This window comes from Punica granatum, chromosome 6 (genome assembly GCF_007655135.1).
Source record: "Punica granatum isolate Tunisia-2019 chromosome 6, ASM765513v2, whole genome shotgun sequence".
NCBI classification, from domain to species: domain Eukaryota; kingdom Viridiplantae; phylum Streptophyta; class Magnoliopsida; order Myrtales; family Lythraceae; genus Punica; species Punica granatum.
Genome location: NC_045132.1, coordinates 26,612,002 through 26,633,256, shown reverse-complemented (window position 1 = coordinate 26,633,256; position 21,255 = coordinate 26,612,002). Strand labels below are relative to the sequence as shown.

The window sequence follows — 21,255 nt, the reverse complement described above, 5'->3', positions numbered from 1 at the left end:
TCAAATTAAGTACGATATTTAATCAAACTAAACAATTACCACGCGTTTAGATCAAATAAAATAACATTGTCATGCCTACGAATATTAATCTCCAATATAAAATCAGAAGGATGTAAAACCATTATTTTGAATAAAAGTCAACGTGAATCTCTATTTTTGAATATCGTTACTATTTTGACAAAATGTCTTCATAATTTTCGACATAAATATAAAATTGAAGGGATATTCTTGCACGATTGTTTTTTAGTTGACACACGGTCATTGCGGCCATCCATCCACTGGACTAATGTGGGGCCTACGCGTGGTGGATGATCGTGACCTTGGTGTCACCTGACATCGGATCATGCTAAACCCTCCGAAAACTAGAAAGCCTGTTGTGTTGACGGATGAAAAACCTATTGATTATGCTTTTGAAGGACTAAATTGATTTGAAGATTTGAGGAGGATATGTACAGAAGACGTTGCGTCGGAAGGATGAGTGTAAGTGTGTTCCACGCGCCGCCCGGTAGCGTGTGGTTTATAGCCTTTCAACCGGGACCCGAGGGACAGAGGCAGTTGGAAAACAGGTGGCGCTCGTCGGATGGCGGCTTGCTAAACAGGATTGAAATATATTTTCTTATTAATAAAGAAAGGTAATAAAAGGTAATAAAAAAGGAGAGGAAAAAAGAAAAGCCAGAAAAATAAAAAAGAAGAAGGTGTGGATTAGGATCTGAGCAATTGCTGACTAGGTGTGGGGCCCACAGGTCAGCCGGGGTACAACGGATCTTTGTCTGTCACGGACAAGACAGCTCACATCTCTCCTACTCTTCGCGAATTACGACGTGGCGCCTAGTCAGTGGCCTGACCGATTAGGCGAGATACTGATAGTGTGATATGTAATCCACCCGTGCGTAGAGCCACGCTAGCAAAACTGGGGGTGCAACCGAGCCGAGTCGAGTCTTGGCAACTCTCGAGTTCGGTGAGGTCAGTTCGAGTTTGATCGTGAGTTTAGCCGAGTAGAGAATCCAGCACACATTAAGTTTGCAATATCAAAAATATAATTATCGAAAATTTGAGAATATAAGAGCAGCAAAATTTGAGAAATTCAATTTATTAAAAACCACTAAAAAGAAATAAAAAAAGGACAGAAAGAAAAACGCGATGTCAGTGCTAATTCACGAGTCCTATTCCCGTCTCTATGATTTTTTTTGCTTAATTAGGAATTTATCTTATACATGATTTTGAACTCGCAAGTGTATCGAGTCGAGGATTACCAGTCTTGAGTATTTTACCAAATAGAGTTTGGGAAGGCTCGGCTTGCGTACGCTCCTTGGTGAATCCCATGGTATCCGAAAAGTGGAGCATGCTCCTGGCTCATGGAGTACCTTGAAGCGAAGATTTTATTCGTATATTTTTTATTTTTTGTGATTCGCCTCCTAGTCAGCTTTACTTTAGTTTAGTGTCTTATCCATACCTCCTAGGTGGGGGGGGGGGCTCACTTCACCGTCGCCTACTGTTTCTTTAGGCAACGGAAGATGCTCAACCGCTTATCACTGGCAAATTCGATATCGTCCACTCTTACCGAAACCGTATCGACTACTACTCTTGATTATAACGGCCCGGGATGAATACAAGATAGTGTTTGATTTTTATGATCTATCCGTTGCATCGGAGAATCTTCTGATGGCCATAGCTAAGACCATGTGAACGTCGAATTTTCTAGGTCCGAGCTTTCTTTTGAAATCGGAAGATGGCGATACCTTTGTTTCGTTTTCATGGAAAGAAGTAAAGCGATGCACGCGAAGAAGATTTCCCCAGCGTCACCTTCTGAGAAGCTCTCTTCTCTTTTGTGTGTGTGTGGATAGACTGGTCCAATGTCTACGCAATTAAGCACATCGGTTCAACCTTTGAAGATCATTCATCCTTTGACGATATTGGTTGAACTTTGTCTGGAGATATTTCGCTGATATTTTGCCATTATGATACACTGCAAAACTGGCTGTTGATCTTCTTAGATGAATGCAGGAAGACAGACTCGATACCACATATATCTTAGTAACCCAACCTCATATATCTCCATCATCATAAGGCCTGTGCGGTGCAGTGAAGATGTCTTAGTAACCGAACCTCATATATCTCCCGACTGCACCAACTTAAACCCGGAAAAACACTTGAATAGCTCTGACCGAGATTTCGTACGAAATGTCTACTCACGACATAACATCTTCCAATTCATCTAATTTCAGATTGAGCAGTGATCATAGGTATGATATCAAATACATTGTGCCTGTGTATATACAGCTACTGGCTTTGTGAATCCCTTCCATTGGTCCAAAGCTCGAATAGGTGGATCTTGGCTTAGCTCCAGCTTCCAGCAAGTTCTAGTCACCAATTGAGAACTGAAAAGGAAAAAAGAACAAATCCAAGAACACGATAAGACACTGGAGATATGCCAACTCAACAAAGCATACCAAAGCATGACTTCAAGGTAATAATCAGGATTCTCGCATCTTTCTGGTCCAATGGATAACATTACTTTCTTACTTTTTGCCATCACAAATCTGCAGGTACTATGGTGCATGGAAAAACATCAAATTACGTAAGGTACCACAAGCAATATTCTCTTTCAATGATTTGGGTAATCCCAGTTTTGTGGAGAGTCGATTATCACAAGAGTGCTTAGATAGGAGGAGGATGATTCAAAATATAGACATTATATATCTTCTCGAATTCGTGAAATTTATACTTTTCTGCTTATCATGAAGCACTTCTCATATGATAACTATTCACATGTGAGCAAGGGCATACCTTAGGTACTGGGGAGCTTCACTCTGAAGACCGACGACAACAAAGAGGTCCTAATAGAAGGAACATCAACATATGTACTACAGAATTTTCAAAAAAGAAAAAGGATGAGAAAAAGTAACTAGGGGACCTGCCAAAGGAAGGTACCTGATGGACACGAATTCCTTCTCGTAACTTTACCATTTTCCAACCGCAGCTCAGTCATTTCAAAAGCTATCGATGAAGTCATACATGCAACTCTTCATTCTACAAAATTCGGTAAGAAGTATATGAGATCACATCTGATTCATATTAATGAAACCTCTGAACAAGTAAACACCTTCTTGTGGCCAAAAAAGAAAAAGAAAAAAAATAACTACTTTGTTAGGGATGAACTTACCAACCACTATTTTCTGCCCCATCCAAATAATGCGCCCCAGATGACTATGAAAGTAATAGCTCCAGTAGCCAAAACTTGAGGTTTAGTCAACTCAATCTACGTGGAAATTCCATCATTGAGACCAACTCCCTTGGACGTTAGAAACAATGCTGTACCCTTTTCAATCCATGCAGTTTGCTCAGGCTGGTGTTCTAAAGCACTGAGCGGATGTAGGGTTTGGTCCTCCAGCTGTACACCGTAGACGAAAGGGAGTCTAATTACAAGAAAGCTCTCTGGAGGTAAAATCACCTGACACCCCAGGCTAAACTGTAGTCTTTGCTTGACCGCAGGAACAGCTGAAGGTAGGCATGATGCCTGCAAATGCGGATAGTACCCCTTAGGAAAGAAATCTAGATGTGACATGCTTAAGATCAGGAATAAGCAGCAAATGACCAAGAGTGAAAACCAAGCATACCTTGAATTGGATGGCTGGGGATGCTGCTAATACGACTGGGGAAGGAGGAGTGACCTGAAAGTAAGTTTCATATCAAAGAATTTAAATAGTCGGAAAACAAGGACTAATATGTCCCAACTCATGAACCTCACGATTCTTAAAAATTTGTTGCTAACGAAAATGTCAAAGAACCTCTTGTTAGACTTGTATCTGCTCTCAAAAATTCGCATATAAATTAGTCTGGCGTGGAGGATGGCCAAAGTTCATACCAGGAAAATTCTTTGAAGTTGAGACACTGTGCCAGCAAATTTCGCCTTCGCATTGTCCTTCGAATGTTTGCAGAATGCACAGTTCATATATATCGGCAAGTTTCTATTCAACATACAGAAAGCACTCCCACTATTATCAAGGGGCGGACAGCTAAGACTCTCCTGAACATCTTCCCCTAGTTCAGAAGAAAGTCCAGACATACTATCAGACCGGCTATATTCCTTTTCTTGTCTTGAAATTTGACCATTGCTTGAGGTCCCTCTTGACTTGTTCATATTCCTCCTCTTCTTACTGAAAGAACTTGAGCCTGAATGAACTTTATCACGACTTCCATTTCCACCGGACCTCGGAGGATGTGCTTGAGTAGAGTCCAGAGTAGTCTCTAATGATGCTACATTGGATTCATGGGATGAATACAGAGATCCAAGTTCATTGAGATGCTTTGGGGTCAACAGAAAACGATGTCCATGAGGGCACTCATGCTCAAAACCAACATAGGCAACTACCTGCTCTGGCGAAGTGTCCAATTCAATATTTTCACCAGGAATCATGTTTACGGGAACTATATTACTGCCTATCCTTAGAAAAGGGTCACCGGTCTGAAAACCATTGGGAGGGTTCCTATTTGAAGTTTCCTGATCAGAAGAATTATCTTTTAGCTTATTGGCTTCTTTGGGATCACTTTTTCTATCCACTGCAGTGCTTTGCTTAGCTCCATTTTCAGAAACTAACTGAGGTGGTTTCCTCTGCTGGAGGGGAGGAAAGGCCAAATCTGCAGCAGCTGATCCTGCAACCACCTCCGAGAAAGGTTTTCTCATTGTAAAATTGGGAAGTCCTCTTCCAAAACTAATCTTTTTCTCATCAGAAAAGACATTCTCTGCTGGTCTCGTGTCCTGGGTACCAGGTCGGGAACTCCTAGACTTCACTATCTCAGCAGGATTCCTTGTTATCATAGAAGCTGCATTTAGTTCTACAATAGAATTTCTGCCTGACCTAACTAGATTATTCTGCTCATCAGCATTGAGTGGCTGTTGATTACCTGTTTTTTGCTTCTTGTCTAGACAAATTGTCCATTTCAGAAGAAATTTTTGGCTGGAAGAGAAACCACTCTGCATTAGGCCTTTCGAAGGTTCATAGTACTTTGAACTCCCCACACGGATCAAACTCCATGAAGATGGCTTAATAGGCCCCGTGATTTTTATATCTGGTAATTCAAGTGCAGGAAGAAGCTTGTCGCAGTCTGAGAAGCAATTAGTCACATTAGCAGAATCAAAGTCAAAAGGGTCCTCTCTTAGCCTCCGTGAGCGGCCACAAGCACAAGCATGGAGGAAAACATACCCACTGGAATGCAATGAACCAGCTTCCTCGACATTATGTTTACGGTGCATACAAGGTTTCTCTGTCAAACTCATGGCATCACACTGCTGTCGCCCTGCCGTCCATATGGAACTGCATTCATCCTCCAATAGTTTCGCAAAATGTGGCACACTCGGACCCTTGACCATTGAGTGGAAAGCATGAAGGGCCTTCTCCAGATGGGCCTCGTGCTGAGAAGTCCGATAACAAGGGGGCAAGTCTTTCAAGTAGACCTCCTTGGCCATTGGTAGCGCTTTCTGGCACCACGAAGTCGAGAACTTAGCATTGAGCCCTTTTCCTCGTTCTAACCAAGACACTGCAATATCTTGAGGCTCTGCTCCACTAGAAGTTACAGGACCTCGGTGAGGGGGACTGACATTGCGCTGCCTGGATTTTCTCCTGGTGATTTCATTATCATCTTTAAATCCACGTTTTCCGGTGAGAATTCCATGGAGAACAACCTCGCTCATGGAGAGCCATAATTCAAGGCTCGGAAGCTCGGGAGCAGCAAATGCTTTTCCTGAGGCCACTGAAGCAGCAGCGGCTGCAGCAGCAACAGCAACCATTCCACCGCCACCATTGGCAGTCCCCATCAAGCCACCTCTCCCCCTCAAGACATCACATTGCCGGTGAATGAACTCCCTTATAGATATTGTATCTTCCTTATTTGCATTCTGACTTTGGTAGCTCTCAAGCAAGAGAGAATCCGATGTTGCCTTTCCCTTCAGTACATCCTCCACCAGTCCTGTCGCGAATTCAAGAGACTCCCCTCTCTGATTTGTCACTCTTTCTAGTAAAACGGCTATCCTCGATGTATCGAGCAAAAACAGTGGCGCTGAGCTAGAGGCACCTGCACTTCTCGACCCAGGCTGACCATTCTCAGATCCTGAGAGCGTCCGGCATTTCTTTATCAGGAATCGGATTTGTGTCTCGAGGGATGACTGCAGTTTCTTCTTGAAACTGCCCTCAGACTTATTAACAGGGCGTGCTAGCATAACTACAGAACCTGAACCCTTAGTTGTTAAGCTTGATCTGGGCAAACCGCTCAAATTAGCAGGCATGTTAAGGGACGACAAGGATTCTGTCACTTCCTCAGAACTAGTAGCTGAACTTGTAGAATCCAAGTAATCGTCTATGAAAATGAATAGTATCACGGGAGTACACTGGCCAGGAAAGAGAGAAGCATACGAACCTAAACCCGACATGATAGATATACCCGAAGACCCACGGCCAGAGATCCTGCCTTTACTAGGAGAAATGCTGCTAGAAGAGACCATTGACACCGTAGGTCGCGAAGATGAGGTAGGAGGCCTCGATGATGAGAGTGGCATGGTTCGAGATCTAACAAATGGAGCCAAAGCATGCTTCGCTGATTGTAACAATCGAAAGTTCTGCAAGGTTTGAGTTTCAAATCGAGAGCCCTCCATGATGTATATGACTACATGGCAGACCTGCACAATTGTTGTATATCACATCGGTTAGCTCTGGAAGTGATATCTTCAACGGGCATTAAGTAAGTTCCAGTTGGTCTTCCTATGGAACACAAAGATACTTCGAAGAGGGCTGCTACCGGGTGCCATTGCCCGAATTCAAGCAAAAGTTCGAGTTGTCAAGTGCAGCAAGCTCACGTTGTAATGCATCAAACTAATTGTCAATATATCCCAAGAGCTACTTCACAGCTAAAACATCGAAAATAAATTCAAGAAAATCGAAGGAACTCACGGAGAACATGAAGAGCATGCCCTGAAGATCCCCGAACTCTTGCTCCTCCTCGGGCGAATCCAAGCCCGACCCAACAGTCGACGAACCGTGAACGACCGGGCAGTGTGTGGAGCAGTATTGCAGGTAAAGAATCCCCTTTTCCTCATCATGGTAGTAACTAATTCTCCTGTGCTTGAACCAATCCCTCACTTCGTCCTTATCAATTTGCAGGATCTTGTCTAGACCGCCGGAGCCGAAGGCGGGAAAGTCGAGCACCCTGTCGATCAGGTGGGCCGAATAGTCGGGTCGGCGGGAGATGAAGCCCACCACGACGGTGCCCTGAGATGGGGATTGGGGATCTGGATGGGCGGAGGTGGAGGAGGAGGAGGGCGACGACGACGACGGAATGGGAGGGAGAGAGGGAGCCTGGGCGGGCCTGGGCCGGTTCAGGACCCGCATGGAGGGAGCGGAGTGGCTCGTCATGGAGAAGTATCGAGTGAGAAAGAGCAGCGCCGGCCGAACATAACAATATCAATATGGGGAGAAGAGGGCCAGCCGGGGAAGGAGGAGAAGAAGAAGGAAGGAGGAGGCTTTGGGTTTAAAGATTTCTAGGATCGACTTTTAAAATTTTAATCCTAATTTTAACTTAAATTTTAACTTTATTTACTGCACGACAACACGATTATTATTATTATTATTATTATTTAAAAATTTTTAACTATTCAATTCAATTTTTAATATTAAATTTCCTCATACATTTAATTATTTTTTTACACTTTTTCTCATAATTTAACAATACAATCATTACAATTCAATTAAAATTAAAATCTAACTCTATTTAATTCTAAAATCAAACACACCAGAACAGTATAAGCACCAAGTTTGTTGGGATTAACAAACCATGTTCAGTATAGGCTCGTTCAAGCCGATATTATGCTTTACATAGGCAGAAGAATTTTGTGATCAAAATTAAGTCGAAATTAACAAAGTGATAAAACACTTCGTGATCTCACTATAAATTTATTATTTTAGTCTTAGTTGTTTTAAGTTGTCCATATATTTGACGGTATTACAAAACTAAAGATGGTTTTGGTATAATCAGAATTACTTCTGACACGATTTTCATGTCACCCCACTTAAAACATAGATAACATCCTCATCAAAACTCTATCTCATACTTTGTTGCCATTATATAATGTGATCTTCTATATTGCTTCTGGAGATGACCAAAGAGGGGAAAAAAAAAAGTGCTCAAATGACTTGAGCACAACACATGTTTGTACATGCAAAAGATAGTCCACTCCCATCCCAGTCAATCATAATACAAACACCTTAGGCAATTTTGACTCAGAAAGGACCTAAAACATCCAGGGAACTACAAGTAATTATCCCAAAATTCAGGGGTACCATTGCAATTTTAGAATCTACCCTGCAGCCAGGAACACCTCAGCGACCTCGAAGAGACAAAGAAGAGCCATAGCGTCGTCACCCACCAAGAACTCACCAGAAGCTCTCACTCTCTCCCCCTCACAATCTGCCACATATTATCTCAAATCTCCCATCTTCAATTCGCAATCCACTCCTGTCCTTCGCTCGCTCTGCCCACCAAAATGCAGGCCGCATCAGTCTCGGCTCACTCCCTGTTCTGCCCCAGTTCGGCTCACGCCCACCGGACCCTTCAGTCCTCCGCCTTCCATGGCGTCTCCTTCAAGCCAACCCTCCGCTCCTTCACTCTCTCCACCCGGGCACGGAGATCCCTCACCGTCGTGGCGGCGACCAAGAAAGCCGTGGCTGTGCTGAAGGGCAACTCCAATGTCGAGGGCGTCGTCACGTTGACCCAAGACGAGGGCGGTATGTATCTCTCTTTGAATCATGTACTTAGGCGATAGCGAGAGAAAACTGCGAGGATGTTCATGTTCGGGCGGTTAGCAAGTTCATGGAGAAACCAAGCAAGTCGAGGTCATGTGGGTTGGGCCAAAAATTGGTACTTTATAGGCGTTGCAAAAGAAATGATATTTGCTGAGCGACAATGAAGCTACGGTTTCCGGATTTGGAAATTAGATTTTTGCCTGCATTTTTTGAATTTGCGAACGAGGTTGGCTGGCATCTACTTGGGTTGATGGATTGAATCCATTTCCGTCCTACAGGTCCTACGACAGTGAATGTTCGAGTTATTGGGCTGACTCCGGGACCTCACGGGTTTCACTTGGTAAATGTTTCCAGCTTTAGCTTCTATCGTTGAATTGCTTAGTAGCTCAGAACATTTCGTCACATTTGAGTATTTTTTTTTCTCCCTTTCTTTTTCGTTAGCACGAGTATGGAGACACGACCAATGGCTGCATTTCGACTGGTAAGACTTGACTTCCCTTTTTTCTGGACAATACACATTAGTTCGGATGGCAAGAGTTTTTTCTTCTCTTGTAGTAGTATTTGTGTTATCTTCAATTGTAATGTTTATGTTATCTTTGGTTGTATTAATTACCTTTCAAATGTAGGAGCGCATTTCAACCCGAACAATATGACGCACGGTGCTCCTGAAGATGAAATCCGCCATGCGGGCGACCTGGGAAACATAATTGCCAATGCTGATGGTAGGTTCTCACCTTAACAGTTTTCCTTTTCATGTTTTCTTCTATCACAAGTGAATTGATCACTTCTCTGATTTTGTTCATGCAGGGGTTGCAGAGGCAACTATAGTAGACAATCAGGTACTGTTAAATACCTTCTCCCCCCATCCACACCCACAAATATTTTCAGCTCTGGTTCGTCAGCAGCAGTTACTAAAAATTCCTAATTGTGCAGATTCCATTGAGTGGTCCTAATTCAGTTGTCGGGAGAGCTTTCGTGGTCCATGAACTCGAGGACGATCTTGGAAAAGGTAAGCATTCATGAACATCCTGGTTAAAATTGAAATCTGTCAAAGACATCTGGGAGAATATGTGGTGGCTATTTGTAATGCTTTCGGATATGGTCTTCTCTAGAAGATTCGAGTATCCTGTAATCTCAGCTAGAGGATACATTACACTCCTCGGAAAACATAGTCGCAAGGTGAAGAATTGAATTGTTCTTGAAGCTGTAATTTTTATTGGTCTTGGAGGGATAAGTAGGGATAAGTAGGAATAAGAGGCCATTGTGTCCTCAAATTGTGGAGCTATGAGGTATCTTTCATCTTAAGATAAATACGGGGCCGTAAACTGTGTTTCAGTCTCAGTTTGTTGACTATCTTTGGATTTAGATTTTTCTGACACGCATAATGCATGCACAGGTGGGCATGAACTTAGCCTAACCACAGGGAATGCTGGAGGAAGACTGGCATGTGGTATGCAGAATATATCTACTCTCACTTTTTTCTCAAGTTTCCATTGCTGAGAATCATTTAAATGGATAGTTTCATTTTAGGTTTGTTTTGCATTTCTTGGTGATGCATGTACACAGACCTACTCAGTACTCATCTGACCCATTAAAGTCAGCACCTGAAATTTGGTTCTTCTACCTGTTTGTTATCACCATCTTAAATTAATCCCAACATATATCTACCTAACTCAAATAGGTATTCAAATGGACACCGATATTTGTAGGGTCTTCAGGGTGCTCTTTGCTGCATTCGCTTGTCATGTGGATATGAACTGCTCAGACCTTTAGCACCATTTTGTGGTTAAAGCATTCTCTTTCAAACTTCTTATTGGGTCGCACATGGAACTTAGATTAACCTTTACTCTTATGTGCTGACAAGTCTAAGCAAAGATAACTTTGATTTTTGGGAAAACTGGTGGATGTTTTCCTGCTTTCTGGATTTCCCTTACAAAATCAAAATGAAGATAAGGTGGAAGAAGGTATGTTGCAATTTAGAAGACATGTAGGATTGTGAGCCTACTTTGAAGTACAATCCAGAACATTTTCCTCTTATTTTCTTGTTCTTCTCTTCGAGAAGAGAAAAATGAAAAACCTTTTTCCAATTTCCGAATCAAGCTGAGCAGCACTCAGTAGATATATTAGGCTCCATGATGTTCCCTTTCAGCTGTTCCATGCTCCTACTCCGACCTACTTTTAAATCGACATATCTTTGTGCAGGTGTGGTGGGTCTGACTCCAATCTAATGTTCTATGCTCCATGCCCTGTCATAGAGGTTCTGTCCTTTCAGCCGGGCTTCCATATAGAGTCTCGTGTTAATACTTGTCGAGCCAGATTTTAGTCAGCATGTGAAACTATGGAGACTCCTTGTTCATCTGCAGGAAGTATGATTGTCGTAGGAACACGTACTAAAATAAACCGGTGTATCAATTCTCATGGGAGAACATTTTCATTTTGCTCATGTGATGAATAAGAATTTTATTATCTGGTTTCAAGGTGCTCATGTTTGAGATTTACATTGGAAGATCGATGGTATATGCTTCTGCTGGCATCTGATCTGTGGTGTCTGAGTACAACATCATTGGGAGAGTGAGTAAATCCTGAGTTCGACTAATGATAGCTTATTGTTTCTAGATGAAGGGGCACAGTTTTTTGTTTGAAGAACGATTAACAACCGCTAATGATTGGCCATTATTGCAAATTATTTCAAGCTGAAAGTTCCAAGTAATTATGTGCTCATCTACCAGAAAATTTCCAAAAATCGAAATGCAAAATTTCTTAATTTTAGATCGAGTGCAAGGGAGTGCCGTCATTTTACTATTTTATAACCGCTTATGAACAATTAATTATTCGTTCTTCACTAACCAGTAAAAGAAGGAAAAAAAAGAAAAAAGAGAGCACAATCTTTCACTTAATTCTGGTCCGTACTCTCAATTTTTTTTTTTTTTTGCTGAGTAACTCCGTGTTTGGTCATGGGCTTCTCACTTGATAAAAAAGACGAATTTCTCTCATTTCCAATAGAACCTGATAAGCTTAATTTTATTTGCTTACATCTACCTAAAGAAATTAATTAGGGGAAAAAAAAGGCCTCATCAAATGTCTCTGTTTAATCCTTCCATCCATGAATTTGTATGCCAATCGATTAGTCTGCTCTTACTTTCTTTTCTTTTTGGGGATAAGTACAAATCTTATTTTGTATGGCATAATTAATTATATGAGTTAATGGATCGACTGTTCGTTCATCAGAAACCATTTCTCGAGATGAAATTAAACACAGCTATCCCGAACCCCATGAGATTCTTTCCCATTACACTTAGTAGATGTCAATAGTTGTTGTCCAGCTATGCGCGAAAACTGTACCAAAATCCAACTTTGGGATCTCAAATCCTTATGAAAGCAGCATGCAAAGCACTGGCTTCTCCAGCACAGGTACCCCAGAAAATGCCCAAATCTGCCAGTTACTGAAAATTAACTGTCCTTTGTCACTCCTGTCCTGTGTATTCTTTTGAGCCCCAACTTGAGATATGGGCATCCTTTGCTTTCGTTTTCCCTCCTTAATTTACCTCTTTCCTGTGTGCTGGAAAATGTTTTTCCAAATTTTTATATAATTTTTTTCATAATCTCCTGCCACTTCTCACGAGCTTTAGATGAAGAAAAAACGGCACAAAGTACTCAAATTGACAGCCACTTTAGCTCATGATCACGAACTGATGAAAAGATGAATAAATCACCCCCCATGCTTTTAATGCTTCACCTTCAATCACCCCCCTCTTGCTTTAAAACTACCCCAAATTCGAAATTCTTTTAAAAAATATATTAATAATCTCTTTTCTTTTCTTTTTTTTGTTGGGAAGGGAAGGGGGGGGGGGGGGGGGGGGGGGGGGGGGGGGGTAAAATGTTTAATAATCTTCTAAATATAGAGTTCTTGGAGTTACTCTCTAAGTAAAAAAAAAACTGCTCCCCTCAATTAATGAAGATTTATTAGTAGACTGCCGTTTTTTTTGTTTTTTCTTTGTCTATTTCCGCAGCAAACCAATAATTATTTCCACTAGCAAAAATCTGTGGTTAGTGGTTGGTGCATTCATTTGTTTCGATGATCTGGTGAAAATGGTAACCCAAGGTACCACATCCCTAGCCCCAACTCAATGGAACGGGTGATGTCTCATTATTAGGAACCCTAAGTAAAGTAAGAAAAGAAGAAAAAAATATCGCATTGTAATTATCAAATGCACAAGTCTCTAGAATCAGTCGAACTCAAAACGATTATATTATAATGATTGTTAGAAAATAGAGGAGAGGAAAAAAAAAAGTGTGCTGGTGTAATAGTACTAGAAACTACAAGGGTAACTCTCCCAACCATTCACTATAATTTACATCAACGGACAGAGCTTTAGGTTGTTACTGTTGACTATATATTCTAAGCATCACTCCCCGACCACCTTTGCCTTTGTATCTCTCTCTCTCTCTCTCTCTCACACACACACACACACACATTCAATCTACTAATCATCCATAACTTCACTCTCCGAAGAAAAGCTCTCTTGTTGATCATCCATGGAGAACCGGCCAGAACAATCCCTGGGACTGAGTGATCCCTCCCGTGTCATCAAGCGGCAGCGTGCCCGCCGACCAAGGCACCTGCCATCTCCTCGTGGCAGCACCACACCCACTGCAGCCTCCAGCTCATCGAGTGTCGGAGGAGGAGATTATAACTCAGTCGTGGATGCAGCGGAAGGAGAGGACGAGGACATGGCCAATTGCCTGATCCTCCTGGCCCAAGGAGATGGCACGGCTAGCCCAAACGATCATCAAGAACATGTGGCACAGGAAGAATCCATACCGCAGGGTGTGATTAATTCCGGGGTTAGGAGCAAGAAGGTTTCCGAATTAGGTGTTGTTTATGAGTGCAAGACATGTAACAGAGTCTTCCCATCATTCCAAGCCCTGGGAGGCCACAGGGCAAGCCACAGCAAGCCCACCAAGGCCAATGGCATGCTGCTAGAGGACCAGCTGATCAACAGGACTAGGGATCATGATCATCATCAAGAAGGGCAGATTTACAGAACCAACCTTAGCCCGGGCCCCACACCGGTCCTGGGCCTCCCGGGCATGTCTCTGGGAGCCAGGACCGGAAAGGTCCATGAGTGCTCGGTGTGCGGTTTGGAGTTTGCCTCAGGGCAGGCCCTCGGTGGCCACATGAGGCGGCACAGGTCATCGTCAGCATTAATGAACAGTGATGAGCCTGCTGTATCCGCAAGGCCCGATGACTTGAACCAGAAGCCGAGGAAATTCCTGGCGCTGGATCTCAACCTTCCGGCACCGGAAGAGGATGACGACGGGGATTCCATATTCGGGTACGGGCCGGGTCAACCCGTGCCACCACCCCTTTTTATCTCAGCCAGTGCCTTGGTGGACTGCCATTACTGACGGAACCAATAAAAGGAAAAAGAAAAGAAAAACAAAAAAACAAAACAAAACAGTGGATGGATAGTATGGCATCAATTTAAAGTACTGTTATCGTTTGCACTTTTATAATTACAGTTGAAATTACAAGGAATCGAATTGCCAGATTGGTGGGTTCTTTTTTGTTTTAATTTTATTATCTCTTTTATTATTTTTTTAATATATGCAAATAATGACGTCATCATACTCGAACTGAGATCGATGAACATGATCGGTCCATAGATCAGCAGCTCTTATGGCTAAAATTTGAGAATTTAGGCCGGAAAGGTTCCTAGCCATACTTGGTTGAAGAGAGTGCTGAATATATGGTTAGAGTGAGTGGACGGTATTCATGCATGGTGGCCTTTCATTCACGAAAAGTGAGTGATAGAGTATCTCTTTCCACTCTTTTTTTTTTTTTTCCCCAATTCACCTCTCATTTCCTTCGCGATAACTACACGAGCATCCATAGAGAGATGCTCGGTCTGATATATTAAACAAATTATTTAAAAGCAAGATCTTACCCCAACTTAATACGTTTTATTTCGTTTTGATATATGACTACATGCCTATAATAATGAAAACTAGTATCTCTCAGTCTTTTAATTAGTATTGCAAACGGGTATGATTAGGTTTGGGGGAGCGGCGCCACCATGGACCGACGTAAATGAGGATTAGACGTTTTCGTTTGTTCTTTTTATTGATTGAAAATGGAAGCTTATTGGGAATTAATTATAATCTCTCTCTTCATGCATACACAAGCACACAAAGGGTTTGTTCCATTAAATGACAAGAATTGAATGAATAGTAAAATAAAGCTTAGTTGGTAACTGCCCATGCCTTGTGTTCCCTTCAATCTCATCACCAGCCCCCCCTTTCTCTTTCTATGCGGCCTTCGATTCCTCTCTCCCAAATTGATCATATATGTCCTTATTACGTGTATTCGTGTAGCGACCTTTTCCTTACTTAGTCCAATCCCTTCCTTTCTTTTACCTAATCAACCAAACTCACTTCCATGCATCTCCCTTACTTCGCAAGTCACTTAACCCACAAACTGGACCAAACCATTCGTTGTCATTTGCACATGTCATATGAGTTCTCGTGAGACATGCCATGGTCAGTGCCCATGGTTATGAGAGAATTTAAGATCATGTACGGTTTCGTATCATCGGTTCTCATATATATTTTTTGATCTTATATCGTTCGATACATACAAAATTAATATGTCATGATTTCTCGATGTTGCGCGGAATGGGTGAAAGGTATTCAGGGATACACAACACATATGCCTCTTATCATTTCATGAAATTAACGTATGGATGAGCACACAAATCTCGAGACGATTGCTTCCTTTTCATCGCTTCGTTGACTTGATTCACACTCCCTTCTCATGGAGGGTATACGACTTGGAGTTAGTTATGTGCACGAATAAGGAAAATGATGGTTTAGGTGATGAGATGAGCAAAAATGTGGGGCCACATCTATATTTGTAGCTATAGTTCAGATAGCTGTCCAAATCCATTACAGAAGAAGATCTATTTCATCATTAATTTGACATTTTGGAAACTCATCTACCAGTTCTTTTTTTTTTAGTGTGCACCCTAATACTGAAAGCCCAATGAACCCTGACTAATTCAGTTGAGTGATGTCGACTTACTAATGAGGTAAAACTCTCACAGCATGAATTTTTTTTATTCACAAGACTCGAATTCGAAATTTTACATAAAGGAAACTAACATTGAATCGCTTGCATCAATTTACATTGGTATCTATCAATTCTCTTTTATCTTGTCGTCCTTGCAAGTTATGGATTGATCAGAGAACCGATAGGAATTCCAAATTCAATTCTTACTAACAAAACTATAATTCATGCATGCATTCCATGCGTAACAATAATTCTCCATAACATCCGCTCACTAATATCTTAGACATCCGATACTCCCAGTTGTTGACAAATTTATGTATGAAGATGTTTGGTATTCGTTGTCTCGTTAGCAATCCTGTGGTCAATGGCCACTCATACGTTAAGACGTGGGTTTTCTGATCCACAAGATCATGTCCCCATCTGTCGTCAGATACTCCTTCTCCTTGTTTTCTTGCGAAATTTGATAGTAAACATGTGTAGACATATAAGATTCCAGTTCCCAGGTGTTGTCCTCGCCCTCTAATTGCTGCCTGTCATCTGTCGTCCTCCTAGAGCCAAACATATTTATCAGTCTATTTGTGTGTGCGCGCGCGCGCGTATATATATATATATATATAGACGCACCCATTCGCATAGGGGAAATGCTTATATAGTAGTTTGGCTCCATGTACGTAAAGGATGTATATACATATATACAATTTTATGAACATTAACGGGGAAGAATTAGGTGATGCCAGGCTAAATCAGTAATTTCCAAGTGCGAGTCATGAAGGACTGTGCCGACCGAACGGGAGTGGAGTATCGAATTTCTAATTGCTATATGCATTTTGTCAACATGTGTGTGTAATTAGTAGTTAACCTTCTGGGACTACTGATGGTCAGTTGGACCGTCTGTGTAATGACGGGATCTCCACCCAAATGAATATCGGCTTCTCCCGGATCAATTTGCAGTAGCAGATAAGACCTTTTTATAGCTGTGAATACAGAGCAGTCAAGGATAGTCTAAATTTAGACCGAGTGGATTGCACACGAGTGTCTCCTTATAACTTTCTGATGTGGGTAGCTGCAATGCCTCTGTAAGTGAAAATTGCCTGGACATATATAAAGTACGTAAGAGATTTTCCAAAGCGAGCAAACAATCAGTTCATGAAGTGAGGAAAGCACCGGCATCTTTGACGATGAATTTGTCCATGATACTGAGCGCTGGCAGCAGCCATTCCAGTAGGTGCAGGACTGGCTGATCCTGCCGATGACTAGCAGTTGCAGGATGCTCTTCTGATGTCTGCACGACTATCCTGTGAGTGACAATGGCCTGCCAGACAGAAGGCATATATTCACGGAATTTCTGTATCTGAAACTCTTTCTTTCCGCTCCTCGTGTCAGTACTCATATCGACAGAGAACCTTCCTCGAAAATGCCTTTCTCCCTCATTCACAGTATTCCCTAATATGGTTGCTTTAGAAGCAATGACAAGCATGGGGTGCACCAGCAAGAGCTTCCTCAGATCCTGAACTACAACTTCCCACACACTCTGAAGCGACGGGCTTTTCCTGTTACGAAGCTCGAGCGGGGAAGCCATGGAGGCTCGATCCACCCAGTGAAATGCTCCGATGTTATCGATCAAAAGCAACTGAACCCTCTCGCCGTGCGATGGTCTTTCCTTTTCAAGCCTATGGTGCAGCGTCTTCAGAGTCGCAAGGAACTCGAAGCTGTGATAGCACCGGATGTATAAGAACCTTCTCATGCAAACCGAAAGTAACTCCTCATCACATCCATTTACATTATCTCGGCCCCCATCAATTTGACGACCGTTAGCTTCGAGGATTCGGCACCTGAGCACTTGCAGAAGGCGAGCGGGTTCGAAGCGGCAATCCAAGTCGATGTAAAGCACCAGCTGGCCCAGGCCTCCATAATGTACTCCTTTCCACTCTCTAGGAAGAATGCAGCGGACAGCTGCCTGAATCAAGAGAAGGGTTTTGGCAGAAGGAGAGGGGCCAGAGATTTCGACCACATTCCCGGCGCGTACAGGGATCCGGTGAAGCGGCGGAGGGAGCACAATCACCGGGCGTTCACTCAGAACCCTCCCCAGCATTTCTCTCGCGCTCTCGTCTCCATCAATCCATCCTTTCACCCCTTTCTCTTCCATTCCCCGTCCTCCTACACCATGAAAGCTCAACGGACAGCTTCAGCTTCAGACGCAGACGCAGAAGCGTGTGAGCTGATATTGTGCACTTAATTGAACATTGGAACTTCCATAAGCTCTCGATTCGTAATAATGTATCAGAAATTGATAGCACGCTCGGATAAAATCGATCAATCAGAAGATCTGGCAAAGCTCAACATCAACTAACCTCAGAGAGAAGAGAAGTCGGTTGTTTGGGAGAAGTCCGGCCACCTCGGTCACATGTCCCTTCCGATCACAGAATCGCCCGTGGAATTGAATTCTGAGGGCAACGAATTTTACAAATCGAGAGTAATTTACCGATATGGCAAGTGTCTCGGCGTGCGGACAGAGAATGGTGAAATCTGAGCAAACCCCAGGGTAGGATTGTAATTTTAAGTTTCCCAGATTCAAGAGTCGAACTCAAATCTCATTGTACCGATGCTGAATAGGTTTCACAGTGTTTTCCTTCATAAGAATTTTCAGGTCCATGATTTTTTTAGATGAATCGATAGAGTCCTAGTGATTCTCAAGATGGTCTTTAATCGTAGTCGATCCCAACAAAGAACTCGGTTCTATCATACTTATAGACACTACTCCCCATAGGCCCTCCGTTTTCTTATATAGTATGATCGACCTATGTCAATAAACAGTACCATACCATCCATTCACAACACCCTGCAAATTCAGTACTGCAATAACAATGGCACAGGCTTCTTCTCCATCACCTGTAGCATTCCTTCTCATTACCACCCAAGTAGGTCGTGTACCAAACCAAACCTCGAAATCTTACAAGAAATAATCTGCTCATAGTATAAGCCCTCCCTTTTTCAATCACTATCAACCACCACCACTCGCATATTGGAACAAATTAAAGAAACTCGGAAAGGATAGCTGCAACCATTAGCAAGCTAGATGTGCGAAAGTCGAAAATGACAAACCAACACAAATCACGAAACAAAAGACCACTAGCCATTGTTCACCAAGACTTTGTTGTCATGCTAGAAGCACATCCTCAGGGTCCAAAAGTTAAGCCACCAAAGATCAAAGCAAAGATCATTGACACCAAACATACTAGAACTGGTACCGCGATAAATTATCACTGATACACCAAGACTTCCACATATGCAACAGGTCCTACACATATACCGAGACCATCAAGGTTAAAGTATTATCATATATGGTTCTATGCTTATAGGGATAAAACAGCAGCATCTTCACTTGGCGAGTATGTTCTGCTGGGCCTGATTCTCTTGCTGCTGCTGATAGTTGAGGGGCCTCCTGAAGAGCATGATGTGTGGCTCAGGGCGGTGGATAGCATAGTGGACCCATCCACGGCTCTGTTGAACTCCGATTGCACGCCATTCGTTCTGAAAGACAGAGGATAGACAAAGTGACTATAGATTTGATTCGCAAAATAAGGTTAAGGTCAATAGAGCAAAAAGAAATTCAACAGATAAGGTTGGCGACCCAAGTTCTGCAAAAAATCCCCAAATGGACCGAGACATCAACAACCAATTGGACAGAACAAAGCATGTGACTGTATAAACTTTGACCTAATGTAATCACTAATCCTTTGGTTTGAAGCAAATTCACATTCTTATAGCTCTATGTCTATCCTTGCAAGAGCAGCAAAGCATTGAATCACTACCACAACAAAAGCAACGAACCCACCTCCTACAGCTTTCACTGAGAGCAATGAATTCATCCTGCACGATTTATTGAAACTTCGAACATTCATTAAAACCAATCTTGATGCGGTGATAGCCAGAATGAAGGATTGATCTAGTTTATCAATCTGTTCCCACAGCTAACACAGGCAAAATCAAGCAGTGAAACGTAATAATTGATTTCATAATTTCGGCCATCCATCATCACATGAACCTATCCGATCTCCTATCAAAATCGATTGCACCCACAGATTTAATCGACCGATCAGAATATCTATCAAGCTCTTCATCAACTTACCTCAGAGAGAAGCCGATTCTTCGGGAGGAGTTTGGCGACTTCCGGAGGAAGAACCACGTGCCTGTCCGATCAAATTATCGCCCACGAAATTGAATACTAACGCCTCGAAATTGACAAATACGACAGGAAATGAAATGGAAGATGATAAACACGGCAACTTACCGATACTCGAAGGTGTCGTCAAAGTACTTCTCGGAATACTGAATCTGTCCCATCTTCTCGGGCGGCAAAGGGAAGTTTCCGCGCAACTAACAACAGCGATTAGGATTACGGTCAGACTGAGACAGATCAGAGCAAGAAATCAAAACGGAAATTTGTGGAAACTCAGAGCAACTGGACCAAGAGTAAAGCACGTACCAGAACAGAAGGCAGACGCTGAATGAAGACAGAGAGAGGAAGAGAGAGAATATGCGCCGAAAATGAAATGTGAGAGAGAGAGAGAGTCGCTGCGTCTGTGGAGAGAGATGAGTGAAAGAGGAGTGGGCAAAACAAGGACGACAGGGGTAGGTCGTAATTTAACCATATTCTTTTCATCTTCTTCTTTCGTTAAAACTAGATTTGCCGCTTTTTCAAATTTTGAAATTCCTCCCGCTTAATTCCGCTTTTTGTTGATGATTAATCAATTAATCATGATTATTCCCATTTTATAATTGTCTCCATAATGATCTTCAGATAATTTTGTATATTTTTACCAGACATATATGGTAGGTAATGATGGTTTTATGAACGGCAAGATATGTTCCAATTCCAAATAAGCTCACATATCGATCTCGACTTCTAGAGTACTAGAAAGCCGCAACCGAAAATTTCAGCTAATCCAAACATGTTCTAGCTCAACGTCTCGATATCAAGTTTCCCACTAGAGTCAACACTTGTTAGCATCCAACATTCCGCTTTGCCAATCGATGACTATATATTTGTTGAATGTCCCGACCGTGCATCGGTCCCAGTCACTGGATGAACGTTTGGTCCAATGATACATACGATTAGAAAATCCGAACCTCGTACTTATTCAGGGAAAAAAAAAAAAACGATACTGATAATCAAAGAGATGGGGAAGGTGGGCCACTACGAGAACTAAATGGGCCAAAGCATTGAGTTATTCAAATCTGGCCCAAGTCTCCAGCCAGTTTCAACAATTGGGTCCATCTGAAGTATCTCAAAAGGGTACCATACGTGACTTCTTGAATTGGTCTTGGAATAATGCTTGCGACAAGGCAAGAACCAGCCGAGGTTAAAAACTTTTTTCCACTCTAAAACAAGGA

At 42.3% G+C, this 21,255-nt stretch overlaps 5 protein-coding genes across 11 annotated transcripts; 2 read left to right on the top strand and 3 right to left on the bottom strand.

Moving 5' to 3' along the window:
* Positions 1-1,929: 1,929 nt before the first annotated feature.
* Positions 1,930-7,514, bottom strand: LOC116211056. 2 transcript variants are annotated; one of them, XM_031545248.1, is made up of 7 exons: positions 6,945-7,514; positions 3,866-6,673; positions 3,618-3,671; positions 3,164-3,517; positions 2,932-3,030; positions 2,788-2,837; positions 1,930-2,378 (listed from the first exon to the last, which is right to left on the bottom strand). In XM_031545248.1, exons 1-4 carry the CDS (start codon positions 7,404-7,406, stop codon positions 3,260-3,262), a joined length of 3,582 nt encoding a protein of 1,193 aa, XP_031401108.1. In that variant the 5' UTR covers positions 7,407-7,514; the 3' UTR covers positions 1,930-2,378; positions 2,788-2,837; positions 2,932-3,030; positions 3,164-3,259. The 2 variants fall into 2 exon arrangements, with proteins under 2 accessions (XP_031401108.1, XP_031401109.1); XM_031545249.1 differs by having other exon boundaries at positions 2,788-2,810.
* Positions 7,515-8,263: 749 nt separating this feature from the next.
* On the top strand, positions 8,264-11,290 carry LOC116212065 (superoxide dismutase [Cu-Zn], chloroplastic). Its single transcript, XM_031546656.1, has 8 exons — positions 8,264-8,774; positions 9,071-9,132; positions 9,234-9,273; positions 9,419-9,514; positions 9,600-9,631; positions 9,726-9,801; positions 10,189-10,242; positions 10,995-11,290. Exons 1-8 carry the CDS (start codon positions 8,534-8,536, stop codon positions 11,018-11,020), a joined length of 627 nt encoding a protein of 208 aa, XP_031402516.1. The 5' UTR covers positions 8,264-8,533; the 3' UTR covers positions 11,021-11,290.
* Positions 11,291-13,005: 1,715 nt separating this feature from the next.
* LOC116210334 (zinc finger protein ZAT5-like) lies at positions 13,006-14,355 on the top strand. The gene has a single exon (XM_031544199.1). The coding sequence runs from the start codon at positions 13,329-13,331 to the stop codon at positions 14,199-14,201; it is 873 nt and encodes a 290-aa protein (XP_031400059.1). The 5' UTR covers positions 13,006-13,328; the 3' UTR covers positions 14,202-14,355.
* A 1,703-nt stretch (positions 14,356-16,058) lies between these two features.
* LOC116211497 (DNA repair protein XRCC2 homolog) lies at positions 16,059-18,509 on the bottom strand. Of its 5 annotated transcripts, none has more exons than XM_031545920.1 (3): positions 18,213-18,509; positions 17,026-18,079; positions 16,760-16,952 (listed from the first exon to the last, which is right to left on the bottom strand). In XM_031545920.1, the coding sequence occupies exons 2-3, from the start codon at positions 18,005-18,007 to the stop codon at positions 16,870-16,872; spliced, it is 1,065 nt and encodes a 354-aa protein (XP_031401780.1). In that variant the 5' UTR covers positions 18,008-18,079; positions 18,213-18,509; the 3' UTR covers positions 16,760-16,869. The 5 variants fall into 5 exon arrangements, with proteins under 5 accessions (XP_031401782.1, XP_031401780.1, XP_031401781.1 ...); XM_031545921.1 differs by having other exon boundaries at positions 17,026-18,018; XM_031545918.1 differs by having other exon boundaries at positions 17,026-18,092; positions 18,213-18,508.
* A 460-nt stretch (positions 18,510-18,969) lies between these two features.
* LOC116211499 (cyclin-dependent kinases regulatory subunit 1) lies at positions 18,970-20,504 on the bottom strand. Of its 2 annotated transcripts, none has more exons than XM_031545923.1 (4): positions 20,348-20,504; positions 20,153-20,238; positions 19,991-20,051; positions 18,970-19,392 (listed from the first exon to the last, which is right to left on the bottom strand). In XM_031545923.1, the coding sequence occupies exons 2-4, from the start codon at positions 20,203-20,205 to the stop codon at positions 19,240-19,242; spliced, it is 267 nt and encodes an 88-aa protein (XP_031401783.1). In that variant the 5' UTR covers positions 20,206-20,238; positions 20,348-20,504; the 3' UTR covers positions 18,970-19,239. The 2 variants fall into 2 exon arrangements, with proteins under 2 accessions (XP_031401783.1, XP_031401785.1); XM_031545925.1 differs by having other exon boundaries at positions 20,153-20,268; positions 20,348-20,464.
* Positions 20,505-21,255: the final 751 nt, after the last annotated feature.

Bases quoted from the DNA above. Each gene is read 5' to 3' on its own strand.
- LOC116211056 (XM_031545248.1), bottom strand. From the start codon at position 7,406: ATGACGAGCCACTCCGCTCCCTCCATGCGGGTCCTGAACCGGCCCAGG. The intron at 6,674-6,944 runs GTGAGTTCCTTC...ACAATTGTGCAG, and splicing joins GCATGCTCTTCATGTTCTCC to GTCTGCCATGTAGTCATATA. The intron at 3,672-3,865 runs GTATGAACTTTG...ACTTACTTTCAG, and splicing joins AACTTCAAAGAATTTTCCTG to GTCACTCCTCCTTCCCCAGT.
- LOC116212065 (XM_031546656.1), top strand. From the start codon at position 8,534: ATGCAGGCCGCATCAGTCTCGGCTCACTCCCTGTTCTGCCCCAGTTCG. The intron at 9,274-9,418 runs GTAAGACTTGAC...TTTCAAATGTAG, and splicing joins CAATGGCTGCATTTCGACTG to GAGCGCATTTCAACCCGAAC. The intron at 9,802-10,188 runs GTAAGCATTCAT...ATGCATGCACAG, and splicing joins CGAGGACGATCTTGGAAAAG to GTGGGCATGAACTTAGCCTA.
- LOC116210334 (XM_031544199.1), top strand. From the start codon at position 13,329: ATGGAGAACCGGCCAGAACAATCCCTGGGACTGAGTGATCCCTCCCGT.
- LOC116211497 (XM_031545920.1), bottom strand. From the start codon at position 18,007: ATGGAAGAGAAAGGGGTGAAAGGATGGATTGATGGAGACGAGAGCGCG. The intron at 16,953-17,025 runs GTGCTTTCCTCA...ATATATGTCCAG, and splicing joins ATTCATCGTCAAAGATGCCG to GCAATTTTCACTTACAGAGG.
- LOC116211499 (XM_031545923.1), bottom strand. From the start codon at position 20,205: ATGGGACAGATTCAGTATTCCGAGAAGTACTTTGACGACACCTTCGAG. The intron at 20,052-20,152 runs GTAAGTTGCCGT...TTGATCGGACAG, and splicing joins GACGACACCTTCGAGTATCG to GCACGTGGTTCTTCCTCCGG. The intron at 19,393-19,990 runs GTAAGTTGATGA...TCTGTCTTTCAG, and splicing joins AGAATCGGCTTCTCTCTGAG to AACGAATGGCGTGCAATCGG.